The 19,338-nt window shown below is 40.9% G+C and overlaps 1 protein-coding gene across 4 annotated transcripts in view; it reads left to right on the forward strand.

Annotated features, from left to right (window-relative positions):
- Positions 1-480: 480 nt before the first annotated feature.
- The window catches only part of ZNF207 (zinc finger protein 207), a 29,430-nt gene continuing 10,572 nt past the window's right edge, over positions 481-19,338 (forward strand). For 2 of the 4 annotated variants that reach the window (XM_066363806.1, XM_066363807.1), the window contains exons 1-10: positions 481-661; positions 1,966-2,092; positions 10,054-10,192; positions 10,895-11,062; positions 11,189-11,264; positions 11,758-11,805; positions 12,754-12,824; positions 16,194-16,351; positions 17,461-17,553; positions 18,538-18,780. In XM_066363806.1, coding sequence (XP_066219903.1) covers positions 621-661; positions 1,966-2,092; positions 10,054-10,192; positions 10,895-11,062; positions 11,189-11,264; positions 11,758-11,805; positions 12,754-12,824; positions 16,194-16,351; positions 17,461-17,553; positions 18,538-18,780 — 1,164 coding nt within the window. In that variant the 5' untranslated portion in view covers positions 481-620. The remainder of the gene's footprint in view (positions 662-1,965; positions 2,093-10,053; positions 10,193-10,894; positions 11,063-11,188; positions 11,265-11,757; positions 11,806-12,753; positions 12,825-16,193; positions 16,352-17,460; positions 17,554-18,537; positions 18,781-19,338) is intronic. The other 2 variants (XM_066363808.1, XM_066363809.1) reach the window with 2 other exon arrangements.

Here is a 19,338-nt window from a genome sequence, read left to right on the forward strand (position 1 = left end):
TGTGAGGGTTTTCTTCTGGGGTTCCCCAGCACCTGCGCTGACCGCAGGGCACGGCGTTGCTTAGGCATCTGTCGCCAATCTATGCATGCTACTTATGTGATTCAGCATTTAAATATGCAGATGCCCAACTCTTACTACAGAAAAGATTAATCCGACAATGAAAAAAAGTTGAAAATTAGACGCTGCCTCAATCATCCTTTATTTGTAGCCCGCCCTTAAGTAAGCTGGTACTGTTTTCAGTACCTCCCGACCCCCTTCATTTCGCGCGTTTCTCAGCGTACACACAGAGCCGGCTCCTTTACCAAAGAAACCCGAAGGGATCCATAACCACTCCCAGCGAGAGCCGGGACCCGTTTAAACAGACAAGATGGCGGCCGCCTCACAGCGACTGCAAGTCCCCGCCCACTCAGGGCGGAGGCCTGAGTCATGTGAACCTCCTGGCATCGCCTGCCGCAGTGCCTGATGGGAAACAGAGCGGCGAACGAGGGCGTCGGCCATTTTGTGCCTGTTTCCTGTGGGACGCGGCGGTGCCAGTTGGGTCCGGAAAGTGAGCGGTTTTAATCTCGTTTTCCCCGCATATTTTTCTCCTCCCTTTTTACTTTTTTCAGCAGAGCGCGGTTATGGGTCGCAAGAAGAAGAAGCAGCTGAAGCCGTGGTGCTGGTATCCTTTGTCAGTTTGAAATCCCGGCCGAGCTGGAGCTCCGGTTGCTGGTGACTGGGACCGGGAGGCCCGGCTTGGGCCTAGGGCGGAGAGTGTCTTGAGGTCTAGTCCCAGGGGTGGGTGGCTTGGTGGCTGGAGTACGATTGGCGAAATACCGGAAAGTGCGGTGTCCCGGGCCAGAGGCTCTGGCAGCAGTGGGACTCCGTGACTCAGGAGATTCTCGGCTTGGAACGAGCGTCGGCCGGCTGGGAGGCGGCTGGGACCCCTCCATCGAGGACTGTGTCCCCCGCAGGACTGTCCTGCTGTACCCGATCGTCTCGGTGACGAGTCAACAAAGGGACCTTCTTCGAGGAAAATACTCTGCTTTGACTCTACGGAGGATTAGGGGAGAGCTCTTGGAGTCAGTCACCCCCCCCCCCTTTTTATTGTAAAATCGGTGGTTTAGTAAAGCTCAACGTGAGTCAACCCGGATTTCAAACCCTTTTCCTCTTCCTCTCTTTCTCCCTCCCTCCCTCTCTCTTTTTTTTTGCGCGGGCAGGGGAAGGACTAAGCTGTGCTGCTCCTCGCCAAGTGGCGCCTTGATCTTGTAGAAGTGTTCTCTTGCGGGATGGAGGTTCTTGTCTTCCTCACGTGGCTTTGTAGGGCTACAAAAAAATGCCTCTTGCACCGAAAAACAGTTTGCTACGGAACTGCCTTTATTTATATGGTAGTTTAACGGTTCCGAATTTGCAACGTTGTTTTAGGAAAGTCTTCCTAGTGAGGCAGCTATCGTTTCAGAACACCTTCCCTGGCAACACACGTCCGTGCGGAATTGTGTCGTTCTTACTCGCTGTGAACTTGTTCTTAGATTCTAAAATTAAATTCTAAACATTAGGTGAATCTTAATGTTTCCAGTTGTTTTTCATCTATCTAATGAGTGAATTCTATTTCGAAATTATGTCTTCATGAAAGTGGGGATTTTTTTTTTAACGTTGAACCCTTCTAAGTCCACAATATGCATTTGTAAGTGCTGAAATTGTGAACAAAAGAATAGTGAATTTCACATAAATCTCTGTTAAACACAGAAATCTTGCAAAACTATATTGAAATGTGTTTAGGGGTGGCGAAGAGAGATTGTGGGGTTCCAGGAAATATGCTAAAATTACAATGCAAGTTAATCTAATTAATTAATATCAAAAGCAAGATTCCTTTTTGGTTTTAGCTGTTCTCATATTTTAGTGTTACTTCTATTCTTTTAACCCATGACAGATTTTTTCTTATAGGCTGTGCGTGGTGTAAATTTTTTTACCTTAACTATTGATCAGGTATTGTAATAGAGATTTTGATGATGAGAAGATCCTTATACAGCACCAAAAAGCAAAACATTTTAAATGCCATATATGTCATAAGAAATTGTACACAGGACCTGGCTTGGCTATACATTGCATGCAGGTAAGGATTTTTCTTTGGTATTTAATTTTTACTCCCTTGTATGGAAACAACATGGGAAAAAGCATGACTATTTCTTTGGAAATTGTAGCGTTTTTTGGTTGTTTATTGCAAAAGATCAAATAAGATGGCCAGTCAGCTTTAAAAAAAACAAAGAAAAAGCAACCCTGTTATTTAGCCATCAAGAAGATAAAACTATTATGTTTAAGGAGAGATTATATTGGTATTTTAATTATTGTATTTCATTCTAGGTTAGGTTGGTGACAATTAGATTGAGATCACAAAATATATCTTCCTCAGTATTTGAGTTAAGAGCAAGGATCAATTTTAAATTTGTGGGCAATCTGACCAGTTCTAATTCCGTAAGAATTAGCTGCCATTAATTCACTCACTGTCATTTAAGGATGATTCTAATCTTGTTTCCTGGGGCCAGCTTTATTGCAACCATTTATTCCAAAACCTCTTGGAGGGGCAACATTGTTTCAAATAATTGATTTCTTGGGTCCTTTTACTACCAGGTAGGGAGAGCTTTGTGATTTTTAAAGATGTAAAGAGTGCCTTAATGTCCTATTGAACATTATTTATTCTACTTTTGCCAGTTTTAGAGTTTCCTGAATTTTTGCCTGATTGGAGGTTAGGTTTGAGAAAAGCAAATCTCTGTTTATTGGAAACTACTATTGGTAGGAAGAAGAGGGGGTAAATTGAAACAAGATGTTTAAAAATAAGTTTATATAGATCTTCTCAGTCTAGTTATGTCACTACAACAATTTAATATCTATTCAAAAATATTTGAAAGCATACTACATGCTTAGACAGTCACTGAGTTACAGGTGGTTATTTAAAATAAAATTAAAAATTCAATTCCTCAATCTCAACCACATGTCCAGTGCTTAGTAGCCACATGTGGCTGGTGAATAGCTATTGTATTCGATGGTAGAAGTACAGAACATTACCATTTATCACAGAAAGTTCACCTGTGAGATAACACTAGATATACAGAAGTGAATAAAATAGTCACCATTGTAGAAGACAGTAACCTGTAAATATTTCGTTGTTTGCCTTTATGGTGATAATTAATAAGGAAAATTAGAACCAGGTAGGGGTAATAAGAAAGGCCACAAGACAGTCCTGAATGAGAAGCTGACATCTGAAAGGATGTGAGGGAGAGCTTCTAATGAACTGCAAATGAAAGGCCCTCACTCAACATCAGGAGCATTCTTCTACATTGAAGGAAATGGAAAAGGCAGCACTGTGCTACTTTATATTGGAGACCTTGCAGGCTAGTGTAGGCTATTTTCATTGTGAGTGAAATGGAAGGTTTGAATAGAAGTGTAACGAGCTCTGGTACACTTTTTTTAAAGGATTGTCTGGCTGCAGCCTTGAGAATAGACTGCAGGGTGTAGTGAGACAAGGTGGGAGACAAGTGTTCCATTCGGGCTAAAGATGATGGTGGCAGAGCCAGAATTTGCTGATGGATTAGATGTGCAATATGAGAGAAAATGAGAAGTTAAGGACGATCAGAAGGTTTTTGACTTGAGCAATGTGAAAAATGAAGCTTCCATATACTAAATATGTGGAAAGCTGCAGGGAGAATAGGCTATGGGATGAAGATACCAAGATTAAGGTCTATTGAATATCCAGGTGGAGCCTGACCTGGCGGTGGTGCAGTGCATAGAGCGTCAGCCTGGGATGCTGAGGACCCAGGTTTGAAACTCCAAGGTTGCCAGCTTGAGCAAGGAGTCCCTGGCTCAGTTGAAGTGCCCCCCCTTCCCCGATCAAGGCACATATGAGAAAGCAATCAATGAACAACTAATGTGCTGCAACTATGACTTGATGCTTCTCATCTCTCTCCCTTCCTGTCTGTATGTCCCTGTCTATCTCCCTCCCCCCCAAAAAACCCAAAACATATCCAGGTGGAGATGTTAAACAAGCATTTGGATTTACAATCTGGGGTTCAGAAGAATTGGAGGAGGAGATAGAGATTTGGAAGGATACAGTATAAGGATGGCTATTTGAAGCCGTGTCTTTTCTTCTTAGAAATAGGAAAGGGGTACAAGGACTCCCATGTTGGTCATTCCCAGCATTTAGAGATTAGAAATTTAAAAGAAGCCAAGGAGATTGAAAGGGTAGGAACACCAAGAGAGTAGTACCCTGGAAGCCAAATGAAGTGTGTGTATTGTGGGTTGTGTGGTTTTCTTATTATTTTAATTTTAATTTTAATTGATTTGAGAGAGAAGCATCAATTTTTCGTTCTACCTAGTTGTTTCATTTAGTTATGCATTCATTGATTGCTTCTTGTACTACAGCCCTGGCTGGGGATTCAACCAGTGACCTTGAATCTCTGGAATGACACTTTATGCACTGAGCAACCTGGCCAAGGCCCCAAATGAAATGTTTTAGAGTGAGTTATTTAACTGAGTCAAATGCTGATGGTGGGTCAACTAAAACAGGACTAAGATCAGATTAAAGTAGATGCTGTTGGTCACTTTCCCAGAACGGTTTCCTAGAATGATGAGGATGAAAGCTTGATTGGAGTGCTTTCAAGAGAAAATGAGCCTGACCAGGTGGTGGTGCAGTGAATAGAACGTCAGGTTGGGATGTGGAGGACCCAGATTCGAGACCTTGACGTCGCCATTTTGAGCACGGGCTCATCTGGTTGGAGCAAAAGCTCACCAGCTTGGACCCAAGGTCTCTGGCTTAAGCAAGGGGTTACTTGGTCTGCTGTAGCCCACAGTCAAGGCACATATGAGAAAGCAATCAATGAACAACTAAGGTGTCGCAATGAAAAACTGATGATTGATGCTTCTCATTTCTCTCTGTTTCTGTCTGTCTGTCCCTATCTATCCCTCTCTCTGACTCTCTCTCTGTCTCTGCTCAAAAAAAGGAGAGAGAGGCCCTGGCCGGTTGGCGCAGTGGTAGAGCATCAGCCTGGCGTGCTGGAGTCCCGGGTTCGATTCCCGGCCAGGGCACACAGGAGAAGCGCCCATCTGCTTCTCCACCCCTCCCCCTCTCCTTCCTCTCTGTCTCTCTTCCCCTCCCTTAGACGAGGCTTCATTGGAGCAAAGATGGCCCGGGTGCTGAGGATGGCTCTGTGGCCTATGCCTCAGGAGCTAGAATGGCTCTAGAGGCAACAGAGAGATGACCCAGAGGGGCAGAGCGTCGCCCCCTGGTGGGCAGAGCATCGCCCCCTGGTGGGCATGCCAGGTGGATCCCGGTCGGGCGCATGCGGGAGTCTGTCTGACTGCCTCCCAATTTCCAGCTTCGGAAAAGTGAAAAAAAAAGAGAGAGAAAATAAGAGCCATCAACTCATGTCCTTGCATTTGTGCGGTTATTCTCAGCTGGCCTGCCCAAAGTCCTTGAACACCAACCCTAGTCTCCAGTGCCGCCCCATTTCCTCTCCAGCAAGATGAAAGGAACTAGCATGAACCAGGAAAAACTTGTCGAACTGTGGGTACAAGTGTACAGTGGTGGGAAAGGAACTGCTTGCAGAAGGGTGGTTCACAGAATAGCTATAGCAGATAATAAAAAGACTAATTCAGTTATCCTTAAAGATGTTAGTGTACTGAAGAGGTGAATGTGTTTGCAAACCAAAGAATAGTGGTCCTTTTTTTTCTTTTCTTTTTTTCCTGTATTTTTCTGAAGCTGGAAACGGAGGCAGTCAGATAGACTCCCGCATGTGCCCGACCGGGATCCACCCAGCATGCCCACCAGGGGCCGATGCTCTGCCCATCCGGGTCGTCGCTCTGTTGCGACCAGAGCCATTCTAGCGCCTGAGGCAGAGGTCATAGAGCCATCCCCAGTGCCCGGTCCATCTTTGCTCCAATGGAGCCTTGGCTGCGGGAGGGGAAGAGAGAGACAGAGAGGAAGGAGAGGAGGAGGGGTGGAGAAGCAGATGGGTGCTTCTCCTGTGTGCTCTGGCCGGGAATCAAACTCGGGACTTCCACACGCCAGGCCAATGCTCTACCACTGAGCCAACGGGCCAGGGCCGAATAGTGGTCCATTTTAACAGTCTTAAAATTCAGGCATCTCTGGTGCAAACCCTTTTAACCATTATAGGCCATGCCGAGAGAAATGCTATCCAGCATCTTAAACGAGTATGATGCAGACAGTCTGACTAGTTTAAGAAGACTGGCTGAAACTGCCCAAACAATTTGTGGGTGGGAAAGCACCACTTGCTATCAGAGGGAATGAATATGAAGTTCCAGGTTTTGTGGAGAATTTTTTTTTTTAATTCATTTTAGAGAAGAGAGAGACAGAGAGAAGGTGGGGAGGAGCTGGAAGCATCAACTCCCATATGTGCCTTGACCAGGCAAGCCCAGGGTTTCGAACCGGCAACCTCAGCATTTCCAGGTCGACGTTTTATCCACTGCGCCACCACAGGTCAGGCAGGTTTTGTGGAGAATTTTGATCTGCCTTCCAATAATGAAGCATATTGAATTAAGTCAACTTCAGAAGATAAAACTTGCAGTTACTGGGAGTTATTTTATATTATGACCGCTTTTTCATATTTTCTTCATAGATCTGGTAAAGTAGAGATCACTAATATTCTTAAGCCCAATTACCTTGGACACTACAGCTCTTTCCAGTTTTTGCTTATATACAAATTGTTCTTTAGTTAAAAAGGGGGGGGAATGAGAAAGGAGAGGCATTCTTTTAAGAAGGGCTGTAGAGCACTGGTCCCCAACCATCTTTGGGCTACGGACTGGTTTAATGTCAGAAAATATTTTCACTGACTGGCCTTTAGGGTGGGATGAATAAATGTGTCATGTGACCGAGACAAGTGTCAAGAGTGAGTCTTGGATGTAACAGGGAATCTGGTCTCTTTTTTTTTTTTTTGTATTTTTCTAAAGTCAGACAGACTCCTGCATGCGCCCAACCGGTATCCACCCAGCATGCCCACCAGGGGGCTATGCTCTGCCCCTCTGGGGCCTTGCTCTGTTGCAACCAGAGCCTTTCCAGCGCTTGAGGCAGAGGCCACAGAAGCCGTCCTCAGTGCCCGGGCCAACTCTGCTCCAATGAAGCCTTGGCTGTGGGAGGGGAAGAGAGAGACAGAGAGGAAGGAGGGGGGGAGGGGTGGAGAAACAGATGGGCGCCTCTCCTGTGTGCCCTGGCCAGGAATCGAACCCAGGACTCCTGCACGCCAGGCCGATGCTCTACCACTGAGCAAACCAGCCAGGGCCGGAAAACTGGTCATTTTTTAAAAATATAACATTGTTCAGACTTAAATGTAAGTAAAACGGAAATAATGTAAGTTATTTATTCTTTTTCTGCGGACCAGTACCAAATGGCCCACAGACCGGTTCTGGTCTGCGGCCCAGGGATTGGGGACCACTGCTGTAGAGGAGAGCAGATGAATGGAAGCTGAAAGGGTTGTTAGAAACTATTAGTAATATCTTTAATTGACTAAGTGCTTCTGTTTTTATATAGTCTTACTATAATTTCATAGTCTGTTAAATGAGCATGTTAATTCAGATACATTCTCCAGTTAAAATAATGATAAACCTAGGACATTAGTATTTTAGATGGCTCACATAACACTTGCCCCTATCTTTTCAACCGAGAGCATCCTAACTCATACTAGGCAAGAAAAATTCTAAGTAAATCATGTTATTTTTCTCTTTCCAACTTAAATTTTTTTTCATTGATTTTAGAGAAGCAAGGAGGGAAAGAGAAAGAAACATCAATTTGTTGTTTCACTTATTTATGCATTCATTGGTTGATTGTATGTGCCCTGGATGGGGATTGAACCCACAACCTTGGCATGTTGGAACGACACTAACCAACTGAGCTACTTGACCAGGACCCCAACACCTTTTAATGAGTATATTCTTGCCCTTATCACTTCGAAATGTAGTGAGGACTGGTTACTGTGTATGTGAATGTAATTTTATTTCTTTTTTTTTTTTTTTTTTTTTTTTTTTTTTGTATTTTTCTGAAGCTAGAAACGGGGAGAGACAGTCAGACAGACTCCCGCATGCGCCCGACCGGGATCCACCCGGCACGCCCTCCAGGGCGTCGCTCTGCCGCGACCAGAGCCACTCTAGTGCCTGGGGCAGAGGCCAAGGAGCCATCCCCAGTGCCCGGGCCATCTTTGCTCCAATGGAGCCTTGGCTGTGGGAGGGGAAGAGAGAGAGAGAGAGGAAGGAGGGGAGGGGGGCGGAGAAGCAAATGGGCGCTTCTCCTATGTGCCCTGGCCGGGAATCGAACCCTGGTCCCCCGCGCTCCAGGCCGACGCTCTACCGCTGAGCCAACCGGCCAGGGCTTCTTTTCCTCTTTTTGACCTGGGAAATAAAATCACATACTGACCAGCTCACTAGTGTGTCAGTGTTAAGTGTCACAGGTGGCTCATTATTAGTTATTGGTGATGCTAATTGTGAATGTCACTTGTGTGGTTTGTAACTACAGGCTTGTCTCAAGACCCATTCTTGGAAATTTTACTTAGTCTAGTTATCAATAAAATGAGGCTGTTCCATAAGCTGTACTTAAATATACTTGAAATTTCTCTGATTTGGGTAGTTTTATCAGCTTGAATTACTGATAATTCAAGCAAGTAAAATTGCACAGTAAATTAAAAATAATGTTTATTGAGCCCTTAGTGTGTGACATCCTACTGAGTGCCCTTTTTTTTTTTTTTCTGAAGCTGGAAACGGGGAGAGACAGACTTCCGCATGCGCCCGACCGGGATCCACCCGGCACGCCCACCAGGGGGCGATGCTCTGCCCTTCCGGGGCGTCGCTCTGTTGCGACCAGAGCCACTCTAGCGCCTGGGGCAGAGGCCAAGGAGCCATCCCCAGCGCCCGGGCCATCTTTGCTCCAATGGAGCCTTGGCTGCGGGAGGGGAAGAGAGAGACAGAGAGGAAGGAGTGGGGGGTGGAGAAGCAGATGGGCGCTTCTCCTGTGTGCCCTGGCTGGGAATCGAACCCGGGACCTCTGCACGCCAGGCCGACGCTCTACCACTGAGCCAACCGGCCAGGGCTGAGTGCTTTTTATATACATTGTAGTTAGTCTTAAAAATTACTCTAGAGATTGGGTACTGTATAAGTGGAGTAAACTGAAGTTTAGAGAGGTCAAATGATTTGTCCAATCTCACATAGCTGGTAAGCCGCAAAACTGGAGATTGAATCCACATAGTCTCACTATAGAGCCACTTTTTTCTTTCCCTAGATCCAGTCCCCCCTTTTTTTTTTTTTACACAGAAACAGAGTCAGAAGGATAGAGAGGGACAGACAGACAGGAACAGAGAGAGACGAGAAGCATCAATCATTAGTTTTTCGTTGTGCGTTGCAACTCCTTAATTGTTCATTGATTGCTTTCTTATACGTGCCTTGACCACGGGCCTTCACCAGACCGAGTAACCTCTTGCTTGAGCCAGCGACCTTGGGCTGAAGCTGGTGAGCTTTTTGCTCAAACCAGATGAGCCCTCGCTCAATCTGGTGACCTTGGGGTCTCGAACCTGGGTCTTCCATATCCCAGTCCGACACTCTATTCACTGCGCCACCGCCTGGTCAGGCCACTTAACTATCATAGTAAGTGGTCTCAGAGTAATTTGAAATTACTCTTTTTTTTTTTTTTTTTTTTTTACTGGAGGAGGGGAGGCAGAGAGACAGATTCCTGAGTGTGCCCCAGCCGGGATTCACCTGTCAAGCCTTTGAGGGTTGATGTTCTGCCCATCTGGACAGAGGCCATGGAGCCATCCTCAGTGCCCACGGTCAACTCATTCCAGTAGAGCCGTGTTTGCAGGAAGGGAGAAGAGACAGAGAGAAAAGTGAGAGGGGGAGGAGTGGAGAAGCAGATGGGCACTCCTCTGTGTGCCCTGACTGGGAATTGAACCTGGGACATCTACACTCCCGGCCAACACTACCACTGGGTCAACTGCCAGGACCTGAAATTACTCTTTAACAAACTTTTATTTGGCATTTTTGCCTATTTGATGGAAGTTGTTTTGTTTTTTTTTTAACTGTTAGGTGCATAAAGAGACAATAGACGCTGTACCAAATGCAATACCTGGGAGAACAGACATAGAGTTGGAAATATATGGTATGGAAGGTATTCCAGAAAAAGACATGGACGAGAGAAGGCGACTTCTTGAACAGAAAACACAGGGTAAATATTAAGATACTTTTTCTTTTTTGTATACTTTTTCTTAATAAAGCTTCATTAGTGAGAGAATTATTACTACTACTTTGAAGTATAAATTTAATGGTAGATCAGAATTCCATTTTTGAGTTCTTTTTTTTTCTTTGTCTTTTGAAGTTGTGTGTTGATTTGTATATATATAATACTATTTGGATCATCGCAAATGTTTTACTATAATATTTTTATTCATAACTGAATTCCAAGTGGAATAAGTGTTGAGGCCTTTGAAAATGAAGGTAGCTTGTTTTGATTTATGTAGCCACTAATTGCATATATATTTTTAAAATTTCTCTTAGAATTTGCAACCATGTATGATCCAGTTAGGAGCTGTTATTAATCACCCATGAAAATTTTTGTTTTGAAAAGTGTTACAGAGAGGTCAGATCTTTTTGTCCTTCCATCTTTTGGGATGGAATAGAAAGCTGTTTTTTTAATAAAACAGATTTTGGAGAATTATTTTTACCTGTCATAGACTATATGATTGCTTAATATATGTTGAAAATACATTTGAAGAATAAAGAACAATATTAACTGAAAAGTTTTTGGAAGAAAAATTTCATGAGCTAATTGCATTGAAATAACTTTTTAAAATGCTGAATGTCTTAAACTTGCTTAGGTTTTTTTTCTTTCCCCCCCTCTCTCACTTTATGGGAAAATCAATTGAAACAGAGAGTCAAAAAAAGAAACAACAAGATGATTCTGATGAATATGATGATGATGACTCCGCAGCTTCTACTTCATTTCAGCCACAGCCTGTTCAACCTCAGCAAGGTTATATCCCCCCAATGGCACAGCCAGGTTTACCACCAGTTCCAGGAGCACCAGGAATGCCTCCAGGTAGCATATAGGGTTTCTTACAATTTAACATTCTTAGGACTTTATTGATACAGTGTGGAAGTATTAAATTCTTTCTCCTAACTCTTTAATGTTAATTTTTTATTTTTTTGTTGAAATTGTTTATAGGGATACCGCCATTAATGCCAGGTGTTCCTCCTCTGATGCCAGGAATGCCACCAGTTATGCCAGGCATGCCACCTGGGTAAGAAAACTATTTTAAATAGTTTGTACCTAGTAATAATTTTTCAACTAGGGTGTTAAATGAATTAAATATGACTTTCCATTTTTTTGCTTCTAAAAGGTATGGGCTCTGTAACTATTAAAATTATCTAATAAAGGGGTCTATCAGTTAGTTTAAGGAATATATAAATTTGTCTCTGTGGAGAATAGATTTGTGGGTTTTAGGATGTATGCAGGCAACCATCAGCTTCAATTGCAGCTGATATAATTAAAGTAGTAGGTTGTAGATTTGAGTTTCTGAGGTTCAGGGCTGTCCATGACACTTCCTAGTTGTGACAAGAAGCAAATCCTGTAAATGATTTAAATGTTTATCAAATCATCGAGAACTGAAATAAATATGAGGTGCTTGTGCCCATCACTTAAATGTTGTTGGATGTGACAGGTAAAAAAATACACTTTCCCACTGTATTTTGAAAATCACAGTTAGATTTTGATTTTGTCATACATTTTCACAGATTGCATCATCAGAGAAAATACACCCAGTCATTTTGCGGTGAAAACATGTAAGCATCTCATTCATGATGTAATTCAGGAGGTATAATCATAATGTCATTTTCTTGTGTGTGTAATGGTATCAATTCAGTTGACTTCAGAAATTTTCTAATCTTCCTCACCAGACTTTCTACAACTTGCAAGCTAGTTGACACAGGTCTCTGAAAGGAGGAAAGTAAAACATCTTTGAGGCAATAGTAGTAAATCCATATGTAAACAGAGTATTTTCTAAATATGTAGCTATTTTCTCCTAACTGGTAAAAGTAATGGGACTTAGTAAAAAGGGTTGGTATTTAAGGAAGAATTTATAATATGTTGCCAAATTATATGCTTTATTATTATAGGAAGCTTTTGATTCTTTCCTAGTAAAATTTATATATACAAGTTTAATCTTCTAAAAAAGTCCTAAATCAAGGACTCACAAAGTTGTGATTTTTTAAGTGCACTGGACATTGGTTTTTGATTTTACTTTTGACTATCTTTAATATTGGTTCTCATTTTTCTGTGCCCATCTAAAAAATCTTTACAATGTACATTTAGTATTTTCCTTTTGAAAAATCTGATGACTCTAAAATAGAGATTTCTTTTTCATATATAGACATTCTATGTGGAAATTTTTCAAGTGGAAAAAAAAAGCTCCCGGTTGCATACTTTAGAAGCCTCTCATCTATATTGAGAGTACAATATTAGCATACAATATTTCTGTCTTTACATGTATTAAAATATTTTGTCAACAAAAAACTGAAGTTTTCTCTCCCATCTTACTGATAAACTCGAGTGCTGGTTTTTAGAGGATTTATTTTGATGGGATTGTTTTAGTGTGTTGTTCTTTCAGCTTGATTTCAATATTAGGGTCAAATTCAAGTCTTACCTATTGTTTCAGGATTTAGCCAAAATATTTTACATGGTTTATACTGTTAATTGACTTGAGTTGTTTCTTGACATTTTCTTTTTAACAGAATGATGCCAATGGGTGGAATGATGCCACCTGGACCAGGAATACCACCTCTAATGCCTGGCATGCCACCAGGTATGAAATATTAGATGGTTTCCTTTCTCATATGACTGGCATGCTTTATTCTTAAGTATTTTAGACAATAGATTTGTGGGCACTGGTGCAGTGTTATTTTAAAGTTTCTGTAGGTTGGTGACTTCTTTTTTAAATGACCATAAATGTTATTATGGACCTTCCTTTTCCTCCCTTTTTTTATATTATATATATTTTATTATGAAGTGAGACTGGGAGGCAGACAGACAGACTTGCACATGTGCCCTGGCTGGAGTCTGCCTGCCAAGCCTTCTAAACTAGCAATGCTTGCCCTGCCCATGTGGGGCTGCTTCTCCGTTGCTCAGCAACTGAGCTATTTTATATTTTAGCACCTGAGGTGAGGCCCTGAAGCTATCCTCAGTGCCTGGGGCCAACTTTGCTCTAATCGGTCAAGCCATGGTTGCAGGAGGGAGAGAGGGAAATGGAAGGGAGAAAGAGAAAGAAGGAAATGGTTATTTCTCCTGTGTTCTGTGATTGGTTTAGTTTTAAAATAGTAAAAATCGGCTTCAAGGCAGCCAAAATGAGTCACAGAGCCTGTGCCCTGAAGCTCATGTATTTAAGAGTACTTATATTTGTTAGGACTATTTTAGATAAGAAACTCTTTTTAACAAGTAATAGAGAACTCCAAGAGGTCATCTCACTCAAAAAAAGTGGTAGATTCAATGGCTTGATGATGTCAAGAACCCATGTTTTAAAAAATTTCTACTTCATTAAAAATATGTTTTTAAAGATTTTATTGATTTTACAGAAGGGGTAGAGGTGGGGAGAGAGAGAAGTATCAAATCATAGTTGTTTTACTTTAGTTGTTGCTTGCTTGTATGTGCCTTGACCGGTCAGTTTGGGGTTTCTAACTGGCGACCTCATTTTTCCAGGTCAGTGCTGTGCCACCACAGCCCAGGCAATAAAATACATACATATACATATATTTATATATTTCTTTTTTTTTTTTTTTTTTTTTAATGTTTAAAATGCTCTGGCCAGATAGCTTGATTGGTTAAAACGTGTAATCCCAAAATGCACAGGTTGCTGGTTCAATCTCTGGTCAGGGCACATACAGGAACAGATCTGTTCCTATCTGTATCTTTCTCTTCTCTCTCTCTTTCCCTTTTCTTCCCCCCCCCCCTTTTCCTTCTCTCTCTAAACAAAGTTTTTTTTTGCCACTTGAACTTTTCTCCCTCAAGCATGTCACTCAGCAATAACAAGATGACTCAGGCAAGAAAGGGTATCAAAAGCAATGTTCTTTCCTTTTTCTTTTCCTAGAGAGCAAAGTAACTTTCCCAGAAGATCCTTAGCCCCTTATATATCATTGACAAGAAATAGGTTTAATGGACTCTTATAAGGGAGCATGGGAAATGAAGTGTCTTTGGGAAAGGGATTTGGTTAGCCAACAAGTGTCACAGAGCTCTTCAAAAGGCTCTCAGTCAATTTCCTTGCTTTTTTATATTTAATCCTAGCAAGAGCAAGTTTGGGTTGTAATCCACAGCAGGTTTAGAGGTACTCAAGCGATAGTTGATATAAAATGAACCAGAGGCCCTGGCTCATTGGCTCAGTGGTAGAATGTCAGCCCGGCGTGTAGAAGTCCCGGGTTCAGTTTCCAGTCAGGGTACACAAGAGAAGCACCCATCTGCTTCTGTACCCCTCCCCCTCACTTCTCTTTTCTCCTACCCTACTGCAGCCAATGGCTCGATTAGAGCGAGTTGGGCCTGACCTGTGGTGGCACAGTGGATAAAGCAACCTGGAACACTGAGGTCACCAGTTCGAAACCCTCGGCTGGCCTGGTCAAGGCACACATGGGAGTTGATGCTTCCTGTTCCTCCCCCTTTTCTCTTTCTTGTCTCTAAAATAAAAAAAGCAGGTTGGGCCCGGGCACTGAATATGACTCCATAGCCTCCACCTCAGGCGGTATAAAATGGCTCCAGTTGCAACGGAGCAAGGACCCCAGATGGGCAGAGCATCACTCCCTAATGGGCTTGCCAGGTGGATCCCAGTCAGGGTACATGCGGAAGTCTGTCTCTGCCTCCCTCTCACTGAATTAAAAAAAAAAAAAGGAAAAATCTAGCAGCAGCAAAATTGTAATAATTGCTTCCACAGTCATTAATTTATAGGCAACAGCTCTGCATACATAATACAGTGAGATACAAACAGACCAACATACAAATTTTTTAAGATATGAGCTGCAACTCTGTTCTTATTTTTGTTCGAGATCCGAGTGAAATTCTGAGATAACAAGTTGTGATTTGGGAAGCTGCTGCTAGTTGGCACGTTGGCGCACAGGTCCAGTATCGGCAGTTTGATATATGAGTTGACTGACTTACAAGCTCGGTTACAGAATGAATTAAATTCGTATCTCAACGTGCCACTGTACTCTTAATTTTGGGCTTTTTTTTTTTTTTAATTTATTTTTTTTGTATTTTTCTGAAGCTGGAAACGAGGAGAGACAGTCAGACAGACTCCCGCATGTGCCCGACCGGGATCCACCTGGCACGCCCACCAGGGGCGTTAATTTTGGGCTTTTAAAATGATACTGAATAATAACCAGTGTTCATTTGATAATGTGGAGAAAAAGTTTTAAGTTAAATTGAAGTAGCTTAAAGAATGCACTAGTTCGGTTTGTAATTTACAGAAGGTTTAGAAGTACCCGAGTGATAGTTCAGCAAGGGATTATTGGCTCGGCTTAAGTGCCACCAGGGACACATGAGAAGCAATCAATGAACTGAAGTGACACAACTAGGAGTTGATATTTCTCATCATCTCTCTCTGTCTCAAAAAATTAAAGGTTTGCTAAATCATTATCAGTTAAGCTGAACTGCTGCTTTGCCCTCATACAGGCAGGGTCTCTGCTGTTATCTTTCACTTCCCAAAATTCTGAGGAGATGCAAAGGAATAGAAAGTTTGAGGAAAGGTTGTTCCAAGACACTAATAACTACGTTTTTTGGTTTTCATTGAGTTCATAAGGCAATTGTTAGTAACATTGTAGTCTGAAAGGTTTTTTTTTTTAAGCAAGAGAGGGGGACAGAAAGGGACAGAGACAGGAAGGGAGAGAGATGAGAAGGAAGCATTAATTCCTTGTTATGGCACCTTGTTCACTGATTGCTTTGTCATGTGTGCGTTGACTGGGGTGATTCCGCCAAGCCAGTGACCCCTTGTTCAAGCCAATAACCATGGGGTCATGTCCATGGTCCCATGTTCAAACGGGTGACCCTGCGCTCAATTTTGTGAGCCTGTGCTCAAGCCAGCGCAGGAGCATTTTTAGTATGGTATATTGTAATAACAAATATTTGGGGGAGTACTTTTTTCTGAATTAAATGCTTCAGCAACTGAGTCCCCCGTTCTAACATGTCTTCTTTACAGGTATGCCTCCTCCTGTTCCACGACCTGGAATTCCTCCAATGACTCAAGCACAGGCTGTTTCAGCACCAGGTATTCTTACTAGACCACCTGCACCAACAGCGACAGTACCTGCTCCACAGCCTCCAGTAACTAAGCCTCTTTTCCCCAGTGCTGGACAGGTAAGGTGAATTTTCTGAAAAGGAGAATACTTACATTTAAAGGTAAAATGCAGTCATTTATAGAAATCTTTGAAATTGTCATAGGTCAATTTTCTGTTTATTATTTTAGTATAGTTTATTAAGCGTGCTAAGAAGGGGCCTATATTCTTTCATGTTTGCATACATTGATTTTCTCAAAATATTGGAGCCAGAAATAGTGTAGTATGTTATTTTTTCATTGCTATGAACTGGTTATTCTAGTTAGAAATGAAAGTTTAGTTTCTAGGGAATTCAATATGTGATAATGTTTAGTGGTCCTTTTTTACCTATTGAACTGTAAGTGGAATGAAAGCAAAGAACATTCTAAGACCGTAGCAAATCATTTGTTGGGCTCTTATAATCTAGAACAGTGACAGAATACATAGCTGTACATTTGCTGGAAGGGCATCATTTAACTGCTTTTGACTTAGTCACATTTAATTTTGTACTGATTTTGTCTTCAGAACTCAGAAGCAAAAGTTGTTTCTGTTATGCATAATATGTAATAATGTTTGTTACCTTTTTCTTTTTTTGTACTCAGTTTCAGAATTAAACATGTATTTCAGAATTTAGATGATCAGGATGTATTTTCTTTATTTTTTTCACTTTAAAATTATCCTTTAGATGTTTCTTTTTTCAATTTTTTGTTTGTAGTTGCTAAATTAAGAGCATTACTTTTTTAGTGCCCTTTATGCACATTAACTTATGCTTTTGAGGTGGGTAGGGATTTTGTTTATTGAGGGATATTAAATTTAGCAAAAATCTTTTGTGGTGTCATTTGATAGAGAATTGGATTAAAGTGTCATTAATCTTTATTCTCAGTTTGAGGTCACTTTTGAAAAAACAGTTTTAGAAAAGAAACTGGTTAACTAGGTTCATTGATGTAGAATTAAATTTTTTTGAGGTTCATTCTGTCACTTTGTTTAATGTAAATGCATTATTAACTGCCTTCCTCATTAAACAAATACTTGATCGCATTATATTTTGCATTTACAAATATGCAATCTATACTAAAAAAAAGTCTACCACATGGCTTATTTTCACCCATTTGTTTGGAGACTTTTCATTGTTTCCTTTCTTTTATGCTACAGATGGGGACACCTGTAACAAGCTCAAGTACAGCTTCATCCAATTCAGAAAGTCTGTCTGCATCTTCTAAAGCTCTGTTTCCTAGCACAGCACAAGTACGCAGGAAGTTGCAGTTTAAAGTTTTTAAAATGGCTTTATAACTTAACCCTTTAGACCCTACTTTAAAACTAAATTTTTTCCCCCAAAATATACTACTTAATTTTTTTAATGTAAGGTTAATGGTATACAAATCAGTGATATTTTAAAAATTGAACTCAGAAAAAAAATACCTCAAGCTTATGGTTCTAAAGGGTTAAAAGCATGAAAGCAGTAAATGCCTTATAGTAGCCAATGGTTAGCCTGATGCATGATTAAGCTATTTTGATTTATGCTGTTTAATCTAATGCATCACATATAATGTAAGGAAATTAGTATTCTTCATTTGGTTTTATAGTTGTCCTAGTCTACATGTTTCAGATGTTTGATGTTACAAAAAGTAACATTCATTATTGATAATTTTATACTTAACAGATCCTTTTAAACCCTTTTGACCATGATAATCATCCAGCCATTGTTGATTGGGGGAGGGTATTGTATTACTATATAAATAATATCTCTGAAGGACATTTTTAATGTGTCACCATAGATAATAATTATGATATGCTTAGTAGCTGAAATTTATCCAAACATTTGTACTCTATAATTTTTAACCTTTTTTTTGAGCTGCTTCATAGATTAAACAAATAATTTAGAATAGAAAAATAGAAATAAGTTATTATGTTATATAGTTCATCAATCTGGAATAAATATAAAGCTTTCTAAATTAAAGAACTTAGTGAGGAGGAGGTAGATCACTTCTGATAAGTTAAAAATATGCAGTCTTACTTTATGATTGTTCCAAATGCTGTGTGTTTTGGATATGAATCACCCAGCATCTTTTGATATAATATGTTGTCTTGAATTTTGTGGAGCATTTATCATGTAAACTTTAATTTCATTTATTTAAAGTTTGGTTGGTTATTAAATGTTGGTGTCTTATTTTTAAGTTGTTAATAGATACACTCATCTTTGAATTTTATTAATGAAACACTGTTTTACAGGCTCAGGCAGCTGTCCAAGGACCTGTTGGTACTGATTTCAAGCCCTTAAATAGTACCCCTGCAACAACTACAGAACCCCCAAAGCCTACATTCCCTGCTTATACACAGTCTACAGCTTCAACCACTAGTACAACAAATAGCACTGCAGCTAAACCAGCAGCTTCCATAACAAGTAAGCCAGCTACTCTTACGACAACCAGTGCAACCAGTAAGTTGATCCATCCAGATGAGGATATATCGCTGGTAAGTTATTTTACATTTTTTAAATAGCTGAGTTTGATTAAATATTGTAGCAGCTTGTCCGTGTGAAGTGTTAGTAAATATGTATACCGATGTTCTTACTGATCTGATTTAGAGCTAACTGGTTTTTACCATTCTATTGAGAACCACAAAATGAAGTGAACAGTGCATGTTTTGATCTTAGATGCTTTCCCTCCCACCAGACTATTTCTAAAAGAAGACAGTAAGTTGGGCTCTTACTCTTAAAAGTCATTTTAATTTAGACATAAATTTGCAAATTGAAGAAACGGTGAAGTATAAGGGGGAATCTACAGATCCCTTGAAGCCCATTTGTCTTCATTAGACACTTTCTTACTGAAACTGTGTGTATCCTAAAGTGTTTATCTGTGCTTAAGTATACATATAGATGAGATTTAGAGCAGTGATTTTTAACCATTGGTCTGTGAGAAATTTCTGAGATCATGCTAATCTGCCAGAAATTTTGTGCAGGTTTGTGAAAGAGTTAACTGTCCTTCATTACTGGGTGGTTTAGTCAGCCTGATATACCAAGTCCATTGCCCA

The sequence above is a fragment of the Saccopteryx leptura genome, chromosome 2, assembly GCF_036850995.1.
Source record: "Saccopteryx leptura isolate mSacLep1 chromosome 2, mSacLep1_pri_phased_curated, whole genome shotgun sequence".
Taxonomy (NCBI): domain Eukaryota; kingdom Metazoa; phylum Chordata; class Mammalia; order Chiroptera; family Emballonuridae; genus Saccopteryx; species Saccopteryx leptura.